The 20,631-nt window shown below is 42.9% G+C and overlaps 1 protein-coding gene across 1 annotated transcript in view; it reads right to left on the bottom strand.

The window, feature by feature from the left end:
* The window catches only part of LTA4H (leukotriene A4 hydrolase), a 107,033-nt gene that overhangs the window by 33,178 nt on the left and 53,224 nt on the right, over window positions 1–20,631 (bottom strand). Inside the window, exons 9-13 of the mRNA XM_033951999.1 lie at window positions 14,478–14,501; window positions 12,583–12,653; window positions 8,132–8,243; window positions 4,807–4,951; window positions 4,307–4,410 (exon numbers count right to left, since the gene is read on the bottom strand). Coding sequence (XP_033807890.1) covers window positions 4,307–4,410; window positions 4,807–4,951; window positions 8,132–8,243; window positions 12,583–12,653; window positions 14,478–14,501 — 456 coding nt within the window. The remainder of the gene's footprint in view (window positions 1–4,306; window positions 4,411–4,806; window positions 4,952–8,131; window positions 8,244–12,582; window positions 12,654–14,477; window positions 14,502–20,631) is intronic.

Below are 20,631 nucleotides of genomic sequence, written 5' to 3'. Positions count from 1 at the left end.
TTGGTAAGGACTGTGGTTGAGGACTCTTAGCAGAGATCCCTGATGGTTTGCTGGTAATGACTTTGAGATAAAATAATAGCCTTTGCATTCTTAATTAAATTTTGACACCATGCTGGGATAAAAAGAAAGGAAAATAAAGAACTGAATTAATTTGAAACAGAATACTGTGTAAGTGACTCTAGTGGTATTGTAAAGAAAAGATAGAAAAAAGAATTCCCTTGTGGGCACGGCCAGCCTTGGCAAATTTTCAGCTATGGATTGCACCCCACTCCTCTCACCCCAGGGTCAACCCAACTATGACCTTTCCCGTCATAGTTCAGTATGTCCTCTTCTTCTCCTTTCCTCCCTCCATGTGGTGGGCATTTCCCCTTTCCTACCCCCTTGAGCCTACCATCAGCTTCTCCCTCGCCTTCCTTCATTTGGACCTCCACTGCCATCCTCCCGCTTTTGGGGCTGAAAAGAAAATGGATTCAGTGTTGGTGTGGCTTCTTTAACCACATGCGCTGTACTCTACTCCTCCTTTGACACAGGATTTCCTGTTGAGGATGGGGGACTTCAGAAGTGGTAGCAGGATATGGTAGAATTCAAATGTGGTTGACGACCTTGTGCCAACACTGAATGTGCTTGTCCCTTCATCCCCAGAAAGAAGGGGAAAGGCAAAAAGGGCAAATGAAATGCAGCACACCTGCTGCTCCATCATCTATTAAAATACTGCCACCCTAGGCAGATGCTTAATCCAGGGTTAGTCCTCTTTAAGAAGCAAGTATAGAGGGGGGAGGGGAACTCATTGTTACACAGCTACATGCAGACGATGCAAACAGCAGCTAATAATGCTTAGACCTAGGGGGTAAGTTAAGCACCAAACATTAGGTGCCTCTTATAGAATTTCCCCCTAAGTATTTGTCCTCCTAAAATACCTATTTCCATAGAGCCCTCTGGGTAACCCTCCTGGCATTTGGTATTTCAGAGAGCAGCACCCATAGACCGACTTGAGAAGTTCAGCCACAGCAGACAATTTTTTTAAAAACAAGAAAGGAGGAGAGAGGGGCTAAATAAGACAAAACTACCCCTCCTTGGATGCAGCAAAGGCATTTGCTTGATATTGGGGGTGCTCAAGCACCCATAAAGCCAACACCTACTGACTCAAAACTGTTGTGAATCAGGCAGTCTGAGTATAGTTTTTGGGTTTCTGACAGTTCATAGTACTTGTGATTAGTAAAACTACATTCCTACAGAGGTGAAGAGTACCTCCCACCCAACTAGGAGAGCTGGATGCTGAGATCCTTTACTTGAGCCTACCCAATCCTCTGGACACACCTTGCAAGTCAGATTTTCAGGATATCCGCCATGAATATGCATGAAATAAATTTGCAAGCACTCCTCTCCATTGTATGCAAATTTCTTATGCAGATTCACAGAGGGTACCTTGAAAACATGACTGGTTGGATGTTTCCTGAGGACTGAGCTGAGAATCAAGAATAGACCGTCCTCAGTATCGACATAATCTTTTTTGTAGCGACACCTAGTGGATAGAAAACGGCCTGCACTAGATGGATTTCCCAAGGGAGCCACAGGTTTTTGGCCCTTGACCAAGAACCGTCATTAAGATGGCTGGGCTGATTTGGGAGATAAACAGGAGAAAACTCATCCCACATAATGTGAATGAAGATTCATGAAACCATAGCCCAACAGAAGTTGCTTTCTGATTAAACTGGAAACCCAAAAGAAACATACAGCCAGATTCTCTATAGTGCATGCTAAAGATAGGTGGTGGAAAGTACGCTACCGCTGCCTAATTAGCCAATGGCAGAGCACGTTAAACTAAACTAAACCTTAAGTTTATATACCGCATCCTCTCCATAATTATGGAGTTCGGCACGGTTTACAAGAGCTTAATGTAAGGAAAGAACAACATAATGGGGTTGGAGGTTGAGTATAGGGGGGAAGAGAGCATTACATTTTTGAGAATAGCCTAGTTTTCAGACGCTTTCAGAATAGCTGTAAGGAGCCATATTCTGTAGTGGGGGAGTAAGGTTATTCCAAAGCTCTGTGATTCTGAAGAAGAGAGATTTCCCTAATTTTCCCGCATAGAGGATACCTTTTAGCGAGGGGAAGGATAGTTTAAGTTTTTGGGTGGATCTGGTGGAATCAGGACTCAAGGAGTTCCAAGATAGTGGAATTAGGGGAGGGAGGATGCCATGTAGGATCTTAAAAGCTAGGCAGGCGCATTTAAAGTGAACCCTTGAAATTACTGGAAGCCAGTGAAGTTTGGACAGAAGTGGGGAAACATGAACGAATTTGCTTTTTGCGAAGATCAGCTTGGCCGCAGTGTTCTGAATCCGCTGAAGTCTGAAGACTTTTTTTGGTTAGACTTAAATAGATGGAGTTACAGTAGTCTAGTCTGGAGAGGATGATAGATTGTACAAGAACGGCAAAATGTTGCTGGTGGAAGCAGGATCTAACTTTCCTCAGCATGTGAAGGCTGAGAAAGCATGACTCCAAGGAGTTGAGATGGTCAATGAAGGAAAAAGAAGAGTCAATAATGATGCCTAGAACTTTGCTTGAGAACTCGAGCTGCAGTGTGGTGCCAGAAGGCAGTGAGATGAGGGTGGGTAGCAGTTCTAATTTTGGACCGAGCCAGAGTAGTTTCGTTTTGGACTCATTCAGTTTCATTTGTACTGTGAGGGACCAAGATTGGAGTTTCGTTATGCGGTTGATAAGGTTAGAGTCCTTCTCAGCATATGTATAGAATGTTTCAAGGGAAGATAGATGGAAGAGTTTCAGGGAAGACAAATAGATGTTGAAGAGAATAGGGGATAGAGTTGATCCTTGCGGGACTCCGCAAATCGGTTTCCAAGGAGAGGATGTGGTGCCATTTGTGTTAACAGTGTAGGAGTGGGATCGTAAGAATTTCGAGAACCACTCTAAAACTGTGGAGTCAATGCCTATCTTGGAAAGTTGATAAATTAGAATATCATAGCGGACAACATCAAAAGCTGCAGAAAGATTGAATTGTAATAGGACAGCAAACTATTACGAGAATGTAGTTGTTGCACCTTTGAAATTAATGAGGCCAGAAGGGATTCGGTGCTGAAGTTGGGTCTGAAGCCATATTGGTAAGGTAAGAGAATGGAGAATCTCTCTAGGTAACATGAGAGTTGGGTAGATATGATGACCTGTAGCATTTTGGTCAGGAGAGGGATATTTGCTATGGGACGATAGTTAGAAGGTGAGGAAGGGTCAAGATTGGCTGCACGGGAATTTTCTCGTATAGGTAGGATGGGTATGGGTCAAGGGCACATTTGTAGGATTTCAGTTTGAGGCAGAGTTTAAAGATCTGGGATTCGGATACGTGATCAAAGACAGTCCAGGATCTGTCTGCTGGGGTAGGGTTAGAGCAGGGATCTCAAAGTCCCTTCCTTGAGGGCCGCAATCCAGTCGGGTTTTCAGGATTTCCCCAATGACTATGCATTGAAAGCAGGGCATGCACACAGATCTCATGCATATTCATTGGGGAAATCCTGAAAACCCAACTGGATTGCAGCCCTCAAGGAGGGACTTTGAGACCTCTGGGTTAGAGTCACTGGGAGCCAGAGAATTGTAAGAGACTGCTGGTTGGAAGGAGTTTCTTATGGTAGCGATCTTTTCGTTAAAGAATTTTGCTAGGTCATCTGCTGATGGGGAGGAGGGGGGAATGGTGGAGTCGTTTTTAGAGGTTAAGGAGTGCCACATGTTAAACAATGTACTACTCTGGTTGATGGATCTGGAGATTTTATCACCATAGAAGTTAAAAAAAACAAAAACAAAACACAAAACAAAAAAAACAAAAACAAAAACTTAACAAAATTAGGCGCGCTGTACTAATGCACCTACCTTGCATGTACAAAGGCACATAGCGATGCCTAAGGACACATAAGGCAGGCGGAGGCGTGGTTTGTGCCGGAAGTTGCCTTACACATGCTTAGGCGCCTCTATGCGCCTTTGAATGTGCGAGGTGGACCTCTGAAACGTAGGACTGCGAAATGGCCTACATTTCACGTGCCTATACTAAATTGTAGGCGCAATTCTACTACATGTGCCTAGTGGCTGATTGACAACCACGCACCTGCGCATGCCTACAGTGTAGGCGCACTATAGAAAATCGGGCCCATACTGCCAAGTCAAGCGACGATCAAACATGCACACAAATCCACTGTGAAAAACAAAACTCTGCACTCTGTACTATGTTAGCGTTAGAATTTATTCTGTGAATCCTCACCCTCTACATAGGTAGAACCTTCTGAAAGGTGTTAAAAAGTTCTCTTACCTTATCTTTAAAGTAGGAGTAAAGGAAGTTCTTCCAATCATCGGTAACCACACTCTTGTAGGCAAACGCATGAAGGTATGCCTTCAGAAATCCCACAAAGACATCTAAGTGACAACCAAAACAAAGGGCTTTGGTCAACGCCAGCAGGGAAAACTGGGAGAAACCCGGCAGACTGCAATGAACCCATTTGTCTTTATATTAAAAAAGAGCAGCATGGGAAGTTTTTTTTTTTTTTTTGGGGGGGGGAGGAAGGAATATGGGGGTCTTTTCATTTTCTTTTCCTATGAAATTCTCTATTGGAAAACGTGTTTTTTGACTACAGATTCTGGACATTTCATTAATGCATTTTATTTTATTTGTATTCGCAGTTGATGACTGCTTTGGGAATTCACTGTTGTGCATTTATCGGTTATCGTCAATAAAAATTGTTTACTTTAAAAAAATAAAAAATAAAAACGCCGCACACAAAAATAAGAAGCACGTGTCGCAAATGTCCTTACCAGGTCCTCCAAGAAGCTGCTCAAGATAGAAGAGTAGAGCAAAGCCTTTCTCGTATGGGACAGAAGAATAAGCCACATCGGGGTCCACGTCTTTCAGGCTGGGGATTAGGTTGGTGAGAACGTTGGTGGCACCAAAGGTTCCCACCTATCCCAGAAAACAAAATAGACAGGTTACAGGCGGGATTCACTGAAAATCAGAGCACAGACTTACTGGACTTCGACCATGAACAAGAAGGTAGGAACTACCAACATCTAGACTAGGCTGGTCATTACCTTAGTCTTGAACACAGTATTAACAAATGACTATTCTGGCAATATCGAGGGCAACTATGTGTATCCACATTCATTTATATGCTAATCAGACTCCTACAAGTTTAGGGAAATTGCACGAGTGTATCTTCTGTTTTCAACTAGACAATGACACGGGAACAAATTTGTCCCCGTGAGTTTTGTCCCTGCCCCATTCCTGTAAGCTCAGCCTTAACCATACAAACTTCGAACACTTATGATTTTAAAGTATTTGAGGCTTGTGCAGATGAAGACAGAGCTTACAGGAATGGGGCAGGTACAGGAAAAGGATGGGACAATGAGTTTCCGCGGGGACGGGGCAAAAATTTTTCCCCATGTCATTCTCCTGTTTCCAACAGTGGCCAATCTAGGTCACAAGTACCTGGTAGAAACCCAAATAGTAGCAACATTCCAGAACTGAGATTGTGAAGTCATAAAGCCTCATTCCACCAATGCCTAAGAACCAATCTCATCAGTGATGGCACAATGGCTTGACTGTCTTATACTTAAGAACATAAGAATTCTCATACTGGGTCAGACCAATGGTCCATCTAGCCCATAGAGAATGACACAGAGACATTTGTCCCCGGTCCTGCAGGAACTCAATTTCCTCGTCCTGCCCCCGTGAGTTTTGTAGCTGTCCCCTGTCCCATTCCTGTAAGCTCTGCCTTAACTGCACAAGCCTTGAACACATATGATTTTAAAGTGTTTGAGGCTTGTGCAGATGAGGACGGAGCTTAGGCATTGGTGGAATGAGGCATTATGACATCACAAGCTGAGCTCTAGAATGTTGCTACTTATGGTTTTAAAGGGTTCGAGGCTTGTGCAGACGAGGACGGAGCTTAGGCATTGGTGGAATGAGGCATTATGACATCACAAGCTGAGCTCTAGAATGTTGCTACTTATGGTTTTAAAGGGTTCGAGGCTTGTGCAGACGAGGACAGAGCTTAGGCATTGGTGGAATGAGGCATTATGACATCACAAGCTGAGCTCTAGAATGTTGCTACTTATGGTTTTAAAGGGTTCGAGGCTTGTGCAGACGAGGACAGAGCTTAGGCATTGGTGGAATGAGGCATTATGACATCACAATCTGAGCTCTAGAATGTTGCTACTTATGGTTTTAAAGGGTTCGAGGCTTGTGCAGACGAGGACAGAGCTTAGGCATTGGTGGAATGAGGCATTATGACATCACAATCTGAGCTCTAGAATGTTGCTACTTATGGTTTTAAAGGGTTTGAGGCTTGTGCAGATGAGGATGGAGCTTAGGCATTGGTGGAATGAGGCATTATGACATCACAATCTGAGCTCTAGAATGTTGCTACTTATGATTTTAAAGTGTTTGAGGCTTGTGCAGATGAGGACAGAGCTTGCAGGAATGGGGCAGGAACAGGAAAAGAACTCGTGGGGATGGGACGGGAAAACGAGTTCCCGCAGGGACAGGGAAAAATCTGTTTTCAGCTTCAAGTTACCAGTAAAATCTGTGTGTGATGTGAAGGCCCATTTTAGAAAGATTGTGGAGAAGGAAAATTAAGATATACCCAACTCCCTGTATTTTACAGAGGTGCTGACAGATGTGGAATCCCTTATTAAATACCTTTAAGGAAGTGCAGGATTGCAACTATATTTGTAGGAATAGCAATTTTAAAAAGCTGCATATGGGGGAAAGGGAGCAAGAAGCATCCTGTTGTTCATGGAAACAACTTTTTAATTTGAAATATCCTTATTACCAAGCCAAAGAACAATAGGACAATGGATGTTTTCAAACAAACAAGTAAGAAATATTGACAAACACCAACAATGATGAAATTTTTTGAAAATATTCACCTCCCTCCAAGTCTCTTCCACGTACAAGAAATCTCTAGTCAGTACTCAAAGGTCAGTTAAGATATTAAATCTTGAAGTCATTCCTTAAAGCCAAGTGAATCTTGTTAGCGTGCTCTGGACAGCTTTGATCGCTCTCAGCCACCCCCACCAATAGCATTGATCTCAACATTAGACCAATCTGATACACTCCCTCTTATATCAATACCCAATACTCTACCACATGACACCCCCACATCAAGATCTCATCTGATGGGCTCCCCAGCAAATAACCCCCCAACCCCCAAGTTGGCAGCTTGACCTATAGCAGTAATACTGTAAGACTACCACTAGGGGGGGGAGAAGGCACATTTTTGAACCCAGAGCTGAAATGAGCAAGAGCAAATGGGGATTGCTCATGCCCTGCTATAACACTACGGGGGAGGGGGGTGTGGAATATGATTTGCAGTGGGTAGTGTGGAGTGGATAGTATTGGTCTTTGCACCTGCCCCTTCAAGCTGGCATTTTTGCATGCCTCAGGGTATGTGTGAAGGATGATGACCTACATTCCCCTTGTAAAATGGGGAATATACTTCTAGATTTGTGGCATGCCTTGAATTACAGATGTAGTGTAGATCTCCACATGTGATTAACAGTTTTTTTTAAAATAGATATTTCATGCATATTCATTAGATGAGTCCAAGGACTGATTTGAGATCCATTGTTCTAAACTAAGGGCCACAGTCTTGGCATCTAGTCTACACCAGCATTTCCCAAGTCAGTCCTGGAGTATCACCTTGCCAAACAAATAGGACTGTGGAAATTCAATGTTCTCGATGTTTTTTATTCAATAAATCCTTTTGGTTCAATAAATCCTTTTAAAATACAAATCCACACTCGTCATGAATGGACCCAACCCAGGCCCTGTTTTGGCAAACACGCCTTCCTCAGGGAACCAAGTTGTTAAGTACATGACTTTTACAAATGTGGAAAATCATAAAAAGCTTGACCAGCCCACATAAAGCCTCCAAAAGGCACAAAATGTGAGCACTGGAAATGGGCACGGCAGGGGGAGGGGGTGGAGATGAGTGCGGGGGAGGGGCGCCTCTCACCCTAGCTACGCCACTGACAGAGCACCAAGGTTTTACTGCAGGATCCACGAGGGTGCTCGAGAAAAATCATGAGACTTGATTCCTCTCTCAAAAGTACATTTTGGGTAATCTCTTGACAAACTCACTGATTCCTTCAGCTCCTTCCAGCCTCCCACAGCTTGGAAATGTCTGAACTGCTCATTGAAGAGGCAGCCACCAATCCGCCGCTCCAGATAAACTGTATGTCCCTCATTTAACCTGAAGGAAAAACAAGAAGATGTCAAAGGAAAAAGGAGGCGAGCCAAGGCCAAATAAAGTCTTGTGACTACAGAGGGTGATACGGAAACTAAAATCCATGAAAATACAACTGGGACCAGTTTGCCTCAAAAAAACTTTATATACCGCATAAATAGCCAAATAGGATCCAAACAGTTGACCATACGAAATACAAAACAATTTTGAAAAGACCTCCATTCCAAATAGAAAAGGAAAGAACAGGAAAAAGAAAATTTTTTTTCCCCCTAAATACATAATATTCCATAACAATCAAAATATTGATAATAAAAAATTAAGACTAAAAATTTTATTAAAAATAAATGAATAAGTACAGGCTGCAGTCCCACATTTCTTCAATTTAAAAAAGCCAATTGAAAACAATGTGCTTTTAAATGTCTTAAAATTTAGTGTTCCCCCGCTCATTCGCGGTTTGCGAATCAGACTTGCTCATTCGTGGTCTGCTCCGATCGCCTCTTCCTGTAGTATCAAAGCAGCGTGTCAAAGCAGCTCCTGATTGGTGGCCCAACTTTACTACAGGAAGAGGCGATCAGAACAGACCACGAGTGATTTTCTTCACCTGCCGGTGCACCAGCTGCCCTCTCCTGCCTTTGACAGGCGAAAAACCGCACTTGCGGTTTTTCAAAATTCACGGGGGTTCCTATAATGGAACCCCCGAGAATTTCAGGGAAGTACTGTATACAATTCTTCTATAGGCAAACTGTTCCATAGCCTTGGAACTAAATAAAAGAATGCACAATCTCTAGTTGAGGCAAGATGAGTCTTCGAAATATGGGGAACGGCTACCCTCTTATCATTCAAAGATCGTAATAGACGCCTCGGTGCATAAAATAACCTCAAGTTAGAAAGTTATTGGTTGCAACTCAAATAATGCTCTATGCGCCAACATTAAGATCTTAAATTCCATTGGCAACCAATGGAATTTCAGATACAAAGGTGTCACATGATCACAAATAAATGCACGGCCTAGGAGTGGAATCGCAGCACTGTTTTATTATTTCGTACAGGGATGAAGTGCGAAATAATAAAATTTGCAGACGACACCAAACTATTTAGTGGAGCTCGTACTAAAGAGGACTGCGAAGAATTGCAAAGGGACTTGAACAAACTAGGGGAATGGGCGACGAGATGGCAGATGAAGTTCAACGTTGAGAAATGTAAAGTATTATATGTGGGAAACACAAACCCAAGGTACACCTATATGATGGGAGGGATGTTATTGAATGAGAGTGCCCAAGAAAGGGACTTGGGGATAATGGTGGACATGACAATGAAGCCGACGGCACAGTGCGCAGCAGCCGCTAAGAAAGCAAACAGAACGCTAGGCATAATCAAGAAGGGTATTACAACCAGAACAAAAGAAGTTATCCTGCCGTTGTATCGGGCGATGGTGCGTCCGAATCTGGAGTACTGTGTCCAATATTGGTCGCCGTACCTTAAGAAGGACATGGCATTATTCGAGAGGGTTCAGAGGAGAGCGACGCCTCTGATAAAGGGGATGGAAAATCTTTCATACGCTGAGAGATTGGAGAACCTGGGTCTCTTTTCCCTGGAGAAGAGGAGACTTAGAAGGGATATGATAGAGACTTATAAGATCATGAACAGCACAGAGAGAGTAGAGGGACAGATTCTTCAAACTTTCGAATAATAAAAGAACAAGAGGGCATTCAGAAAAGTTGAAAGGGGACAGATTCAAAACGAATGCTAGGAAGTTCTTCTTTACCCAACGTGTGGTGGACACCTGGAATGCGCTTCCAGAGAGCGTAATAGGGCAGAGTACGATACTGGGGATCAAGAAAGGATTGGACAATTTCCTGCTGGAAAAGGGGATAAAGGGGTATAGATAGAGGATTACTGCACAGGTCCTGGACCTGTTGGGTCGCCGCGTGAACGGACTGCTGGGCACGATGGACCTCAGGTCTGACCCAGTAGAGGCATTGCTTATGTTCTTATGTTTGAAAGCACTTTAGTTGTCTTGTTCCTATGCCTGCATATACTAAATTGCCATAATCTAACTTGGATAGTACAAAAGCATGAATTAATGTACGTTTACGAAAAATCTGTAATAAGTTACATGACTGCAGAATAGACGGATTTAGTACCATCCAGGGGTCCTGAACAGTGGAATAGTAAGGAGAAGGGGGGAGGCGGTCTGCCCTGGGTGCCATCTTGGTGGGGGCACTGTACCCGTCCTCCTCTCCGCCCCTTTCCCGCCCCCCACTACCGCATGCACTTACGTCCTTTCCCTTCACCCATATCTTTTTAATGCTCTCTTATAGTTATCATATAGCAGCAGCTTGTGGTTCAAAACCTCAGTAGCAACTCTCTCCTCCTCCAAACTAAACACAGGTTTTGAACCGCATGCTGCTGCTGTTATATGATAATTATGATAAGGGGTGAAATAACTCAGGGAAAACCTGAAGCAGTCGTGGCTCCTGAAGACGCTGATCCAGCAAAACACGGCCCTGTGTTAGTCCAGGTTTTCTGGCCCAATGGGGCATTCTTGTTGAGCTAGCTTATAAAGAAAACAGTTGTGGTAGTGCGATGTGTTCACAAAGAGTGTGGTTTGGTAATATGTTATGTAAATCAGTGTGGTATAAATATATTTATTCTGTGGTAATAAAAAACAAACATGGTAAGTGCAATAGAAGGTGTCTTACAGTTAGTAGGTATTTATTGTTGAGTTAGCTGAAGCCTTTTTAAGTGATTTAAAGCCCTGTTTGTACTAATTGGTAACACATGAACGAAAGAGATTTATTGGCATACATTGAACATAAGCAATGCCTCCGCTGGGTCAGACCTGAGATCCATCGCACCCAGCAGTCCGCTCACGTGGCGGCCCAACAGGTCCAGGACCTGCGCAGTAATCCTCTATCTATACCCCTCTATCCCCTTTTCCAGCAGGAAACTGTCCAATCCTTTCTTAAACCCCAGTACCGTACTCTGCCCTATTACGTCCTCTGGAAGCGCATTCCAGGTGTCCACCACACGTTGGGTAAAGAAGAACTTCCTAGCATTCGTTTTGAATCTGTCCCCTTTCAACTTTTCCGAATGCCCTCTTGTTCTTTTATTTTTCGAAAGTTTGAAGAATCTGTCCCTCTCTACTCTCTCTATGCCCTTCATGATCTTGTAAGTCTCTATCATATCCCCTCTAAGTCTCCTCTTCTCCAGGGAAAAGAGACCCAGTTTCTCCAATCTCTCAGCGTATGAAAGGTTTTCCATCCCTTTTATCAAACGTGTCGCTCTCCTCTGAACCCTCTCGAGTAGCGCCATATCCTTAAGGTACGGCGACCAATATTGGACGCAGTACATTGGAGACATTGTATGCAAATTAATTTATACATATTCATTGTAGATATCCAGAATACTGCTGCGAAGCTGATCTTTGGAAAACGTAAATTTGACCATGTGACCCCTTTCCTTCAGAGTCTTCATTGGCTCCTGGTTTATTTTAGAATTCAACTGAAATGCGCTTGTATTTCTTTTAAAATTCTACATGGTATCTTTAATCCTCTTATTCCTTTATTTCGAATGTTTATCGATTCTCCTTTGCAAGAGGTATCCAGCAATTTAAATTCTCCCTTCCTTCTAAAAAAAGGGATTAAAGGAGTCAAGATCTTCAGTCAATCTTTGGTCTTTAAACTCTCTCAACTCTGGAATGATCTCCCCTTTTTATTTTTTTAAGGAGTTCCAGTTTGTTTCAATTTTTCTGTAAATCTTTAAAAACTACTCTATTTGCCAAACATTTTGAAAATTAATTCTTTTGAAATCTTCCTATTATCTTTTATCATTTGTAAATCATTCCCTGTTTATTTAATTGCTGTAAACTGAGTCGAGCCTTCTCAGAATGATGATTCGGTATACAAAGTTAAGCTTTAGTTTAGTTTAGTTTAGATATCCTGAAAACCTGACTGGCAAGGAGGTATTCTAGGACCGACTTGGGAAATACTGGCTAAGCGTGTATTCACTCACACAGACAAGCTTCACTCACACAGACAAGCTGAGGTAGAGCAAGTGATGTTCCATCTGCCTTGGATTTCTATGTCATCACCTGTTTACCAAAAATGTGTAACTTATTGCAGGACTGCAGAATAGACACATTAGAAAATCAGCACAAAGTGAAAGTTTTGGGCAAGGAAGTAGTGAGGAAAAAAACATTCCAGCCGTATTACACAACTATTCAGTCTTGTGGGAAGCCTAAGCCTTCAGAGGAAATAGCCAACACCCTTTCGGGTCATTTAAGGTTAATCCATCCTGATCATTGTTAAGCGTAGGAAAGAAGTGAACCTAAGTAGATACATACCAAAAATGCTCCCAAGTTTTGTTTGTTACAAGGTTTCCTGTCCAGCTGTGAGCAATCTCATGTGCTATGACCTAAGACAAAACCACACAAAAGAAAGCTCAATCAATCAACTCTTAAATCATGAGGTCAGTGAAGAATTTCAAAACAATCCACAATATTAAACCAAAAACACAAAAGGATCAGCCGCATGTCAGAATTAAATAACCACAGTATAGCTAATGTTAAAAATCGTAGACACAGTTCAAGGTACAGGATGACCAAAACCAGGGTTTTTGGTTTTGAATGAAACTGAACCTGCGGCCAAAATTCACCACTCTGTTTAGGCTGAAACTAAAATCACTGCACCCACCTCTCCACTGCGGAGGGCAAACTCCCCCCCCCTCCAATCACAAACTCTGCCCTCCCACCACCCTTGGCTCCCTGGGCCTACCTTACAAGCCCTGGTGGTCTAGTGAACTTTTTGGGGCAGGAGCGATCCCCAGTCATTCCTGCCTAAGTGGGCTCAGCAGACAAAATGGCCGTCGTGACTTCCCACAACAGCCATTTTTGTAAGTAGGCACACCTAACCTTTGGCGCACCAATGCAGTTTTGCACTAATATTCTAATACAACTTAGACACGCCCTTAAGATGTTACAGAATTGGCATTACGCCACCTAAAATGAGTTAACTAATTTACAGAATTGTTGCCAGAATGACCTGTCCTAACTCAAAGGTCGAGTAAAAAAAAAAAACATAAGTCACACCTGCTGCTCAGAACTGTCCACCTTGGGTCTCCAGTACTTCTATTTGATCTACTGGTCTTTGTACATAAAGCTTTTGTGTCAAAAATACTTGAGAACCTGATTACTATTCAATGTATTCTAAAGCCATTATGGTAAATGCTTCGACGCTCATAGAATTCCTAATGCGGCTCGATAGAAAGGGGGGCTTTAGTGAAAATTTTTTTTTCAAAGGAGAACGAAAAGTCAGAATAGCTTTCAAAAGGGATCATTGGATCTCTTAACGCACTGTGATTTCAGAGCCAGATCCTGATATCATAGCTTTCAATCATCTGATCTCACTCCCATTTAATGAATCGCAAAAACGTCCAAAATTGGAAATGTCCAAGCAACCATTTTTGAACGGTGAACTGCTAAACATCGAAATATATTTTTTGGGGAAAAATCATCTACTTGGATGTCCAGGCCGCCAAAATGTCCAAAGTTGTATCTGATTTTCGATCTAAAAACATCCATGTTGGAAATGCCCAAATGGTCTGCATTTGGACATAGGAGGAGCCAGCCTTGTAACGGACTGACCACCCAGACATGCCATATTTTGTTAATAAGTCCCACTGGTTACTTATAGGAAGCAGAGAGGTTTGACGTCTGGGCAGTCAGTCTTTGACAAAGGATTTATTAAAAAAATTTATATACTGTATATTACCTATACGGTTTCCATAGTAACAAGCATAAAATGTTAAACATACATAGTTCAGTTGTTAAAAAAAACAACTCTCTTAAAAATGGTCGATAATCAGAAACCTTCAAATCCAGTTTGAATATAAAATTTCAACTCAAAAGCGCCTTACAAAACAGCTGAGTTTAACATTTTCTTAAAATTCATTCTAGCAACACACAAACGTAAAATTCCTGGCAGGGGTATTCCACAGCTTTACACCCCGCTACAGATAACAGTCGCACCAATCTTAATGTGGGAAATTAACATATTATCTTCCAAACATAATTTCATACTGTTTTCTGATCTCAGAATTTATTCTCCTTAAAACCTTTGTAAAATGTTATTTTGGTTCCTTTCAGAGATATATTAAAGTAAACTCAAGCCAAAATTATTCATATCTTTTAAGAATTTTAAGTTGGAGATAAAAAACAGAAGAAAGAATAAAAGTACTTACATTTGATAGTGACCTGTCACCTGCCTGTAACAAAAAACACACACACACACAAATCTCAATAAACATTTTGGAGTAAACAAAGGAGAAATATTGTTAGTTTAAATTCGGAAATAAACCCAAAATCTACCACAGATTCTTGCCTTGAAAAAGGCAAGAGCTAGTTACAGGAACAATTACAAAAGCATTTGAACAATTTAGGGCTCCTTTAACAAAGCTGCGCTAGCGTTTTTAGCGCACGCACCGGAAAATCTACCGCCTGCTTAAAAGGAGAGGGCAGCTGGAGTGCCAGTGGGTGAAGAAAATCACTCACGGTCTACTCCTCCTCTTCCTGTAGTAAAGTCAGGCTACACCAATCTGGAGCTGCTTCGACACACAGCTCCTGATTGGTGTAGCCCGACTTTACGACAGGAAGAGGCGGTCGGAGCAGACCGCGAATGAGCGAGTCCGTGATTCGCGGGGGAACACTGTACTTTACCACTGGCATAGTAAGGGGGGTGTGTGGGGGCGGTCTTTGTAAAGGGCAAAGGCACCCATCCTCCTTTCTGCCACCCCCCCTTTCCTGACCTCCCCTGCCACACACGTGTCGGTGTCACCTCTCTCTGTGCCTAGGAAGTGACGTCAGAGGGATAGCTGACGCGACACGGGCAGCAAGTTCGTGAGGTTGCTCACATCTGGAAAATTATAAAGGTACGGGGGAAGGGGGCACGCACGGCAGGTGGGGTCGGGAAGGAGTGTAGGGGACGGAGAAGAGGGCGGAGGAGGGGGGGCACCATCGCCCCAGGTGCCACTTAACATGCTGTGAAGTACAGTGGCATAGCGAGGGTAAGTTAACATTTACTGCACGTGAACTTTCACAGTTAAGGTATGGAATGTGTAAAGTCTATATGGTAAATGAAGGAGGGGCATGCTCCACATCTGCTCTGCTTTTAATGGTCCACAGGGCAACTGCAGTAAATGTACCTGCGTTACTTACCGTTGCGTGTCATTTGAGTTGAACCCCCCTCTGTCAAATAAGCAGATGTGGAAGCAGTTACGCCTACCCGGGACTCACCCATAGGTTACCTGACATTCAAGTTGAGCAGGGTGAGCCAGGTCACGAGCAGCCCCTCCACTCCTGCCCAGCTCCAGATATCAGGAAGACATTGATGACCCCTAGTGGTAGTCTTGTGGTACTAAAACTAGGGTCATCCTGCCATTATAAAAGGAAGACATCATTTCTTATATGGAAGCTGACCCTTGGAAGTACTGCGAGATTGCTGCTAAGAGGTCATAACTGTTATTTTAACAGAGCTAGGCAGGAAGGCGTGGAGGTTACCACTTCCATCTCACTAGATTACAAAGGAGCCACTGCACTACCAACAGCATGGCTGCATTTACCACCCCTCCCACCCCCCATTCAGTTGCCCATACTGGGTTACACCAGTAGTCCATCTAGCCTAGTTTCATGCTGCTATCAGTGTCCTTGTTAATGCTCAGAGATATGATCACATTTCTCCTTTTTTAAGGAGTACCATTGGTTTCCCATTAAATTTCACCTTATGCATAAGGCTTTAACGCTTGCATATAAAGCATTACAATCAGGTCAACCAGACTACTTAGGAAAATTATTAGCTCCCTATAAGCCTTCTCGTAGCCTACGTTCATCGACTGCTCACCAACTGGCTTTGCCTGCTGTTCTATTTAAGTTCTCATGCATCTGCTATAAAACAGTATTTGGTATGTCGCCGGATTATCTTTACCCTCACTTCAACCTGAGCAACAACAACATGAGCTCCCGCAGAATAAACCTGTTTGCTTTTCCCTCACTAAAATCGTGCCCCCTTGAAAAGATTCTTCGAAAGAACCTTCTCCTTTCAAGCGGCTAAACTAAATTCATGGCTCGCCCAAACTATACTCGATGCCTCTTCATATCTCAATTTTAGAAAGCAAATTAAAACTCAGCTATTCAACAGTCCGAATCCCGACCATACCACATGACCTACCCCTCTCACGCTTCTAAGACTGTGGCTCCCTCCTTACGGCTTGCATACTTTTTCCTTATCGGCTCTTTCCTCATGGCGTGTATACAGTTCTCCTGCACGTACTTATTGTATCTATTACATGTATTTTGCTGCATGTACTTACTGCTGCATGCACTTATGCATGTCCTTATTCCTTGTACTTATTGTACTTTATTCTCTTTGTATATGTTGCATGTATTTTTTTTTTTTGCTCCCTTTACTTAAATTGTAGACGTATAACCAGCATGTTACTGTTTATAATTGCTTTGCTCGTTTTGTTGTCAACTGCACTGTTTGTACTGAATCTATCTGTTGTGAACCGCCTAGAACTCCCTGGGTATGGCGGTATACAAAATAAAAATTATTATTATTATTCATTTGATGCGTTTGGCATCGACACAAAAGTCTGCCTGTTTGCAGCAGCTCCTCGCCTGTGGAATTCTCCCCCAGTTCCGAATCGTTCCGCATTATCTTATGTAAAATTCAGATCAATGGTTAAGACGCATCTTTTTGGTTTAGCATTTTTATGAGAAGTTTGGCAAAGTGGGATCCTATTTTTTGGCAACTACTTAAACAAAATCATCTCCTTTTTAGATTGGAGATTACTTAGGGCTCCTTTTACAAAGCTGTGTTAGGGCTTTAACGCACGGAATAGCGCGTGCTGAATTGCTGTGCGCGCTAGACCTTAACGCCAGCACTGAGCTGGCGTTAGTTCTAGCCACGTAGCGCGCGCTAAAACCGTTAGGGCACCTTAGTAAAAAGAGCCCTTAGATATAATTCATTTACAAAATTTTCATTTCTGCTCTCCCTCTCGATTTTTTTTTTCTTTGCTTTCCTATTTTATATAGCATTCTTTTCATTTCCTGTTTTTATATATTTTGTACACTGTGCTGTTGACAAACTGAAGTGCGGTTAAAACTTTTAGTAAGCAAACATTTCCACAGTGGCTAATCCATGCCACAAGTACCTGGCAGAATCCCAAATAGCAGCGACATTCCATACGACTGATTCATGGCAAGCAGTGGCTTCCCGCATGTATGTCTCAATAGCAGACTATGGACTTCTCCAGGAACTTATCCAAACCTATCTTAAACCCAGCTATGCTAACCACTGTTAGCATCTCCTCCGGCAATGAGTTCCAGAGCTTAACTATTCTTTGAGTGAAAAAAAAAAAAAATATTTCCTATTTGTTTTAAAAGTATTTCCATGTAATTTCATCGAGTGTCCCTTGGTTTTTGTACTTTTTGTAAGGGTGAAAAGTCAATTCACTCTTACTCATTCTACACCACTCAGGATTTTGTAGATCTCAATCATTTCCCCCCCCCTCAACCATCTCTTTTCAAAGCTGATGAGCCCCTTTTTAGCCTTTCCTCATATGAGAGGGGTTATACCCCTTTATCATTTTGGTCACTCTTCTTTGAACCTTTTTTTTTTTTTTTAAATATACGGCAACCAGAACGGTGTGCAATACTCAAGGTGAGGTCTCATCGTGGAATGATGCAAAGGTATTATCTTGGTCTTATTTACTATCCGTTTCCTAATAACTCCTGAATTGTAACAGCTGTGGTTGCAGGACTAAAAAAAGGGTCCTGGAGCAGTCCGTCACAGTACAATTCAGCTGTATTTTTGGTGACGGGACAAAAGCGCGACAGACAAAGCCGTGCCAACAACTGCGTGCAAAACTGCAGCGCGCCACCGTAAAAGTTTATTTTAAAAGGGCTCCAACAGGGGGTGTGGGGGGGGAACCCCCCAATTTACGTAATAGTGTTCTTGCTGCTGTTCACGCTGCCGTTGGGGGGGGGGTGTGGGGCATAACCCCCACATTATACAGAAAACTAACTTTTCCCCTAAAAAATAGGGAAAAAGTTAAGTTTCCTCTATAATGGGGGGTTACGAACCCCCAGAACCACCCACAAGGGCAGCGCGAACACTATTAAGTAAACTGGGAGGTTACCCCCTCACACCCCCCATCGGAGCTCTTTAAAATAAACTTTTATGGCGGCGGGCTGGAGTCTTGCGCTCAACTATCTGCTCTCTAATGTCAGCGCGGCTTTATCTTGCGCGCTTATGACTGTGAACTGTATTTTTTAATGGTTTTCCACCACTGAGGTTTTTAAAACATCTAGGACCCCTGAGGAAAAAGTTTCATCGAAACATGGACCGTGTCGGGTCCCGGTTTCTAACACTGAGAACCACAATGTGGAAAACAGTCATTAAAGTTCCTGAATCAAGTATTATCATCTCTGCAGTTATCCTTTTTGGTTTCGTCATTTGCTGTCTGCTGCAGAACTGTTGGACTTCTATGTCTTGTCGTCAACTTTGCATTTGACCACATGAAATTTCATCTGCCATTGGGATGTCCAGTTTTCCATTTTCCTAAGGTCATAAAAACAAGATGGCCGATAAAAGCCAAATGGCCTATCCAGTCTGCCCATCCGCAGCATCCGCTATCTCCTCCTCTCCCTAAGAGATCCCACATGCCTATCCCATACTTTCTTGAATTCAGACAAAGTCTGTCTCCACCACCTCTACCGTGAGACTATTCCATGCATCTACCACCCTTTCTGTAAAAAAACAACAACCGTATATTTCACAGTTCTCATGTGTTTTAATAACTTTGAATAGTTTTGTGTCATCTGCAAATTTAATCACCTCACTTGTTCTAATTTCCAGATCATTTATAATATGTCAAATAGCACTGGTCCCAGTACAGATCTCTGTGGCGCTCCATTAAATTTACCCTCCTTCATTAAGAAAAATGGCCATTTAACCCTATCCAATAACCAATTTAGAGAACAAATTCTTCCCCATCCCGGTGGAAACATTTCCTTGTCCCCGCAAGTTCTTTTCCTGTCCCTGCCACATTCCTGCCAGTTCCATCCTCATCTACACAAACCTCAAACGCTTTAAAATCATAAGTGTTTGAGGCTTGTGAGGTTAAGGCAGAGCTTACGGGAATGGGACAGGGACAGGGACAAAACTCATGGGGACGGGAGGGGTAAATTGAGTTCCTGCGGGGATGGGGACCAATTTGTCCCTGTGTCAGTCTCTAAACCAATTCCTAATCCACAACAGTCTCCTATAAGGTTTCTGGTACAGATCCTGTACCATTCTGGTGCCTCTCTGCGCCAGCTCCATCCTGTCTATATCCTTTTCAAAGTTATGACCACCAGAACTGAACCCAATATTCTAGATGAAATCTCACCAATGACTTGAGCAAAGAAAGGACTTCCTTCTCTGTTAGGTTACGCCTCTTTCTCTGCAACCAAATATCCCTCAGAATCTTGCTCTCACCTCACTATACAGTTTCACTACTCTGAAATCAGACACAACCACCCCAAGTTCTCCTGGTCAGTGCATATCGACTGCTCATCGCCCGACTGCTCCCTCAGACTTCATCATCCCATATGCATGTCTTTTTCATTTAATTTTTCCTGCCAAACATTACACCACTGCTTGGAGTTTTTAGGTCGGCAATTTTCTTTATGCCCACAAGAGAGCAAACATGTCTCTATCTCCGCCACAATATTGCTCATGAAAGACTGTGGACCTGGGGTCAGCTCTGTTGCAATTCTTGAAGCCTCCACTAATTAGCTTTTTCTCCCCTGAATGAACTCCATTTACCAATATCCTCTGTGGTCCATCATGCAACTAAACCCACTACCTAGGAACCCAAATCAGGAGAGAGGGGATGCGACAGACCAGGGGTCTCTAAAGTCCCTCCTTGAGGGCCGAATCCAGTCAGGTTTTTGGGATTTCCCCAATGAATATGCATTGATAGCAGTACATGCACATAGATCTCATGCATATTCATTGGGGAAATCCCAAAAACCTGCCTGGATTCGGCAGAGGAAGGACTTTAGAGACCCCTGCCATAGACATTTAAATATCTCTGTGGTGCTAAAGTACAGGAAAACTCCGGAAGGAGAGGGCACAGGATGAAGTTAAGAGGTGATAGGCTCAGGAGTAACATAAGAAAATACTTCTTTACAGATAGGGTGGAACAGTCTCCCGATGGAGGTGGTAGAAATGAAGACAGTATCTGAATTCAGCATGGGACAATGTGGGCTCTCTCAGGGAGAGGAGGAGATAGTGGATGTTGTGGATGGGTAGACTGGATGGGCCATTTGGCCTTTTATCTGCCATCATGTTTC

Source organism: Geotrypetes seraphini, chromosome 7 (assembly GCF_902459505.1).
Source record: "Geotrypetes seraphini chromosome 7, aGeoSer1.1, whole genome shotgun sequence".
Lineage (NCBI taxonomy): Eukaryota > Metazoa > Chordata > Amphibia > Gymnophiona > Dermophiidae > Geotrypetes > Geotrypetes seraphini.
This window is presented reverse-complemented; position numbering and strand designations above follow the sequence as displayed.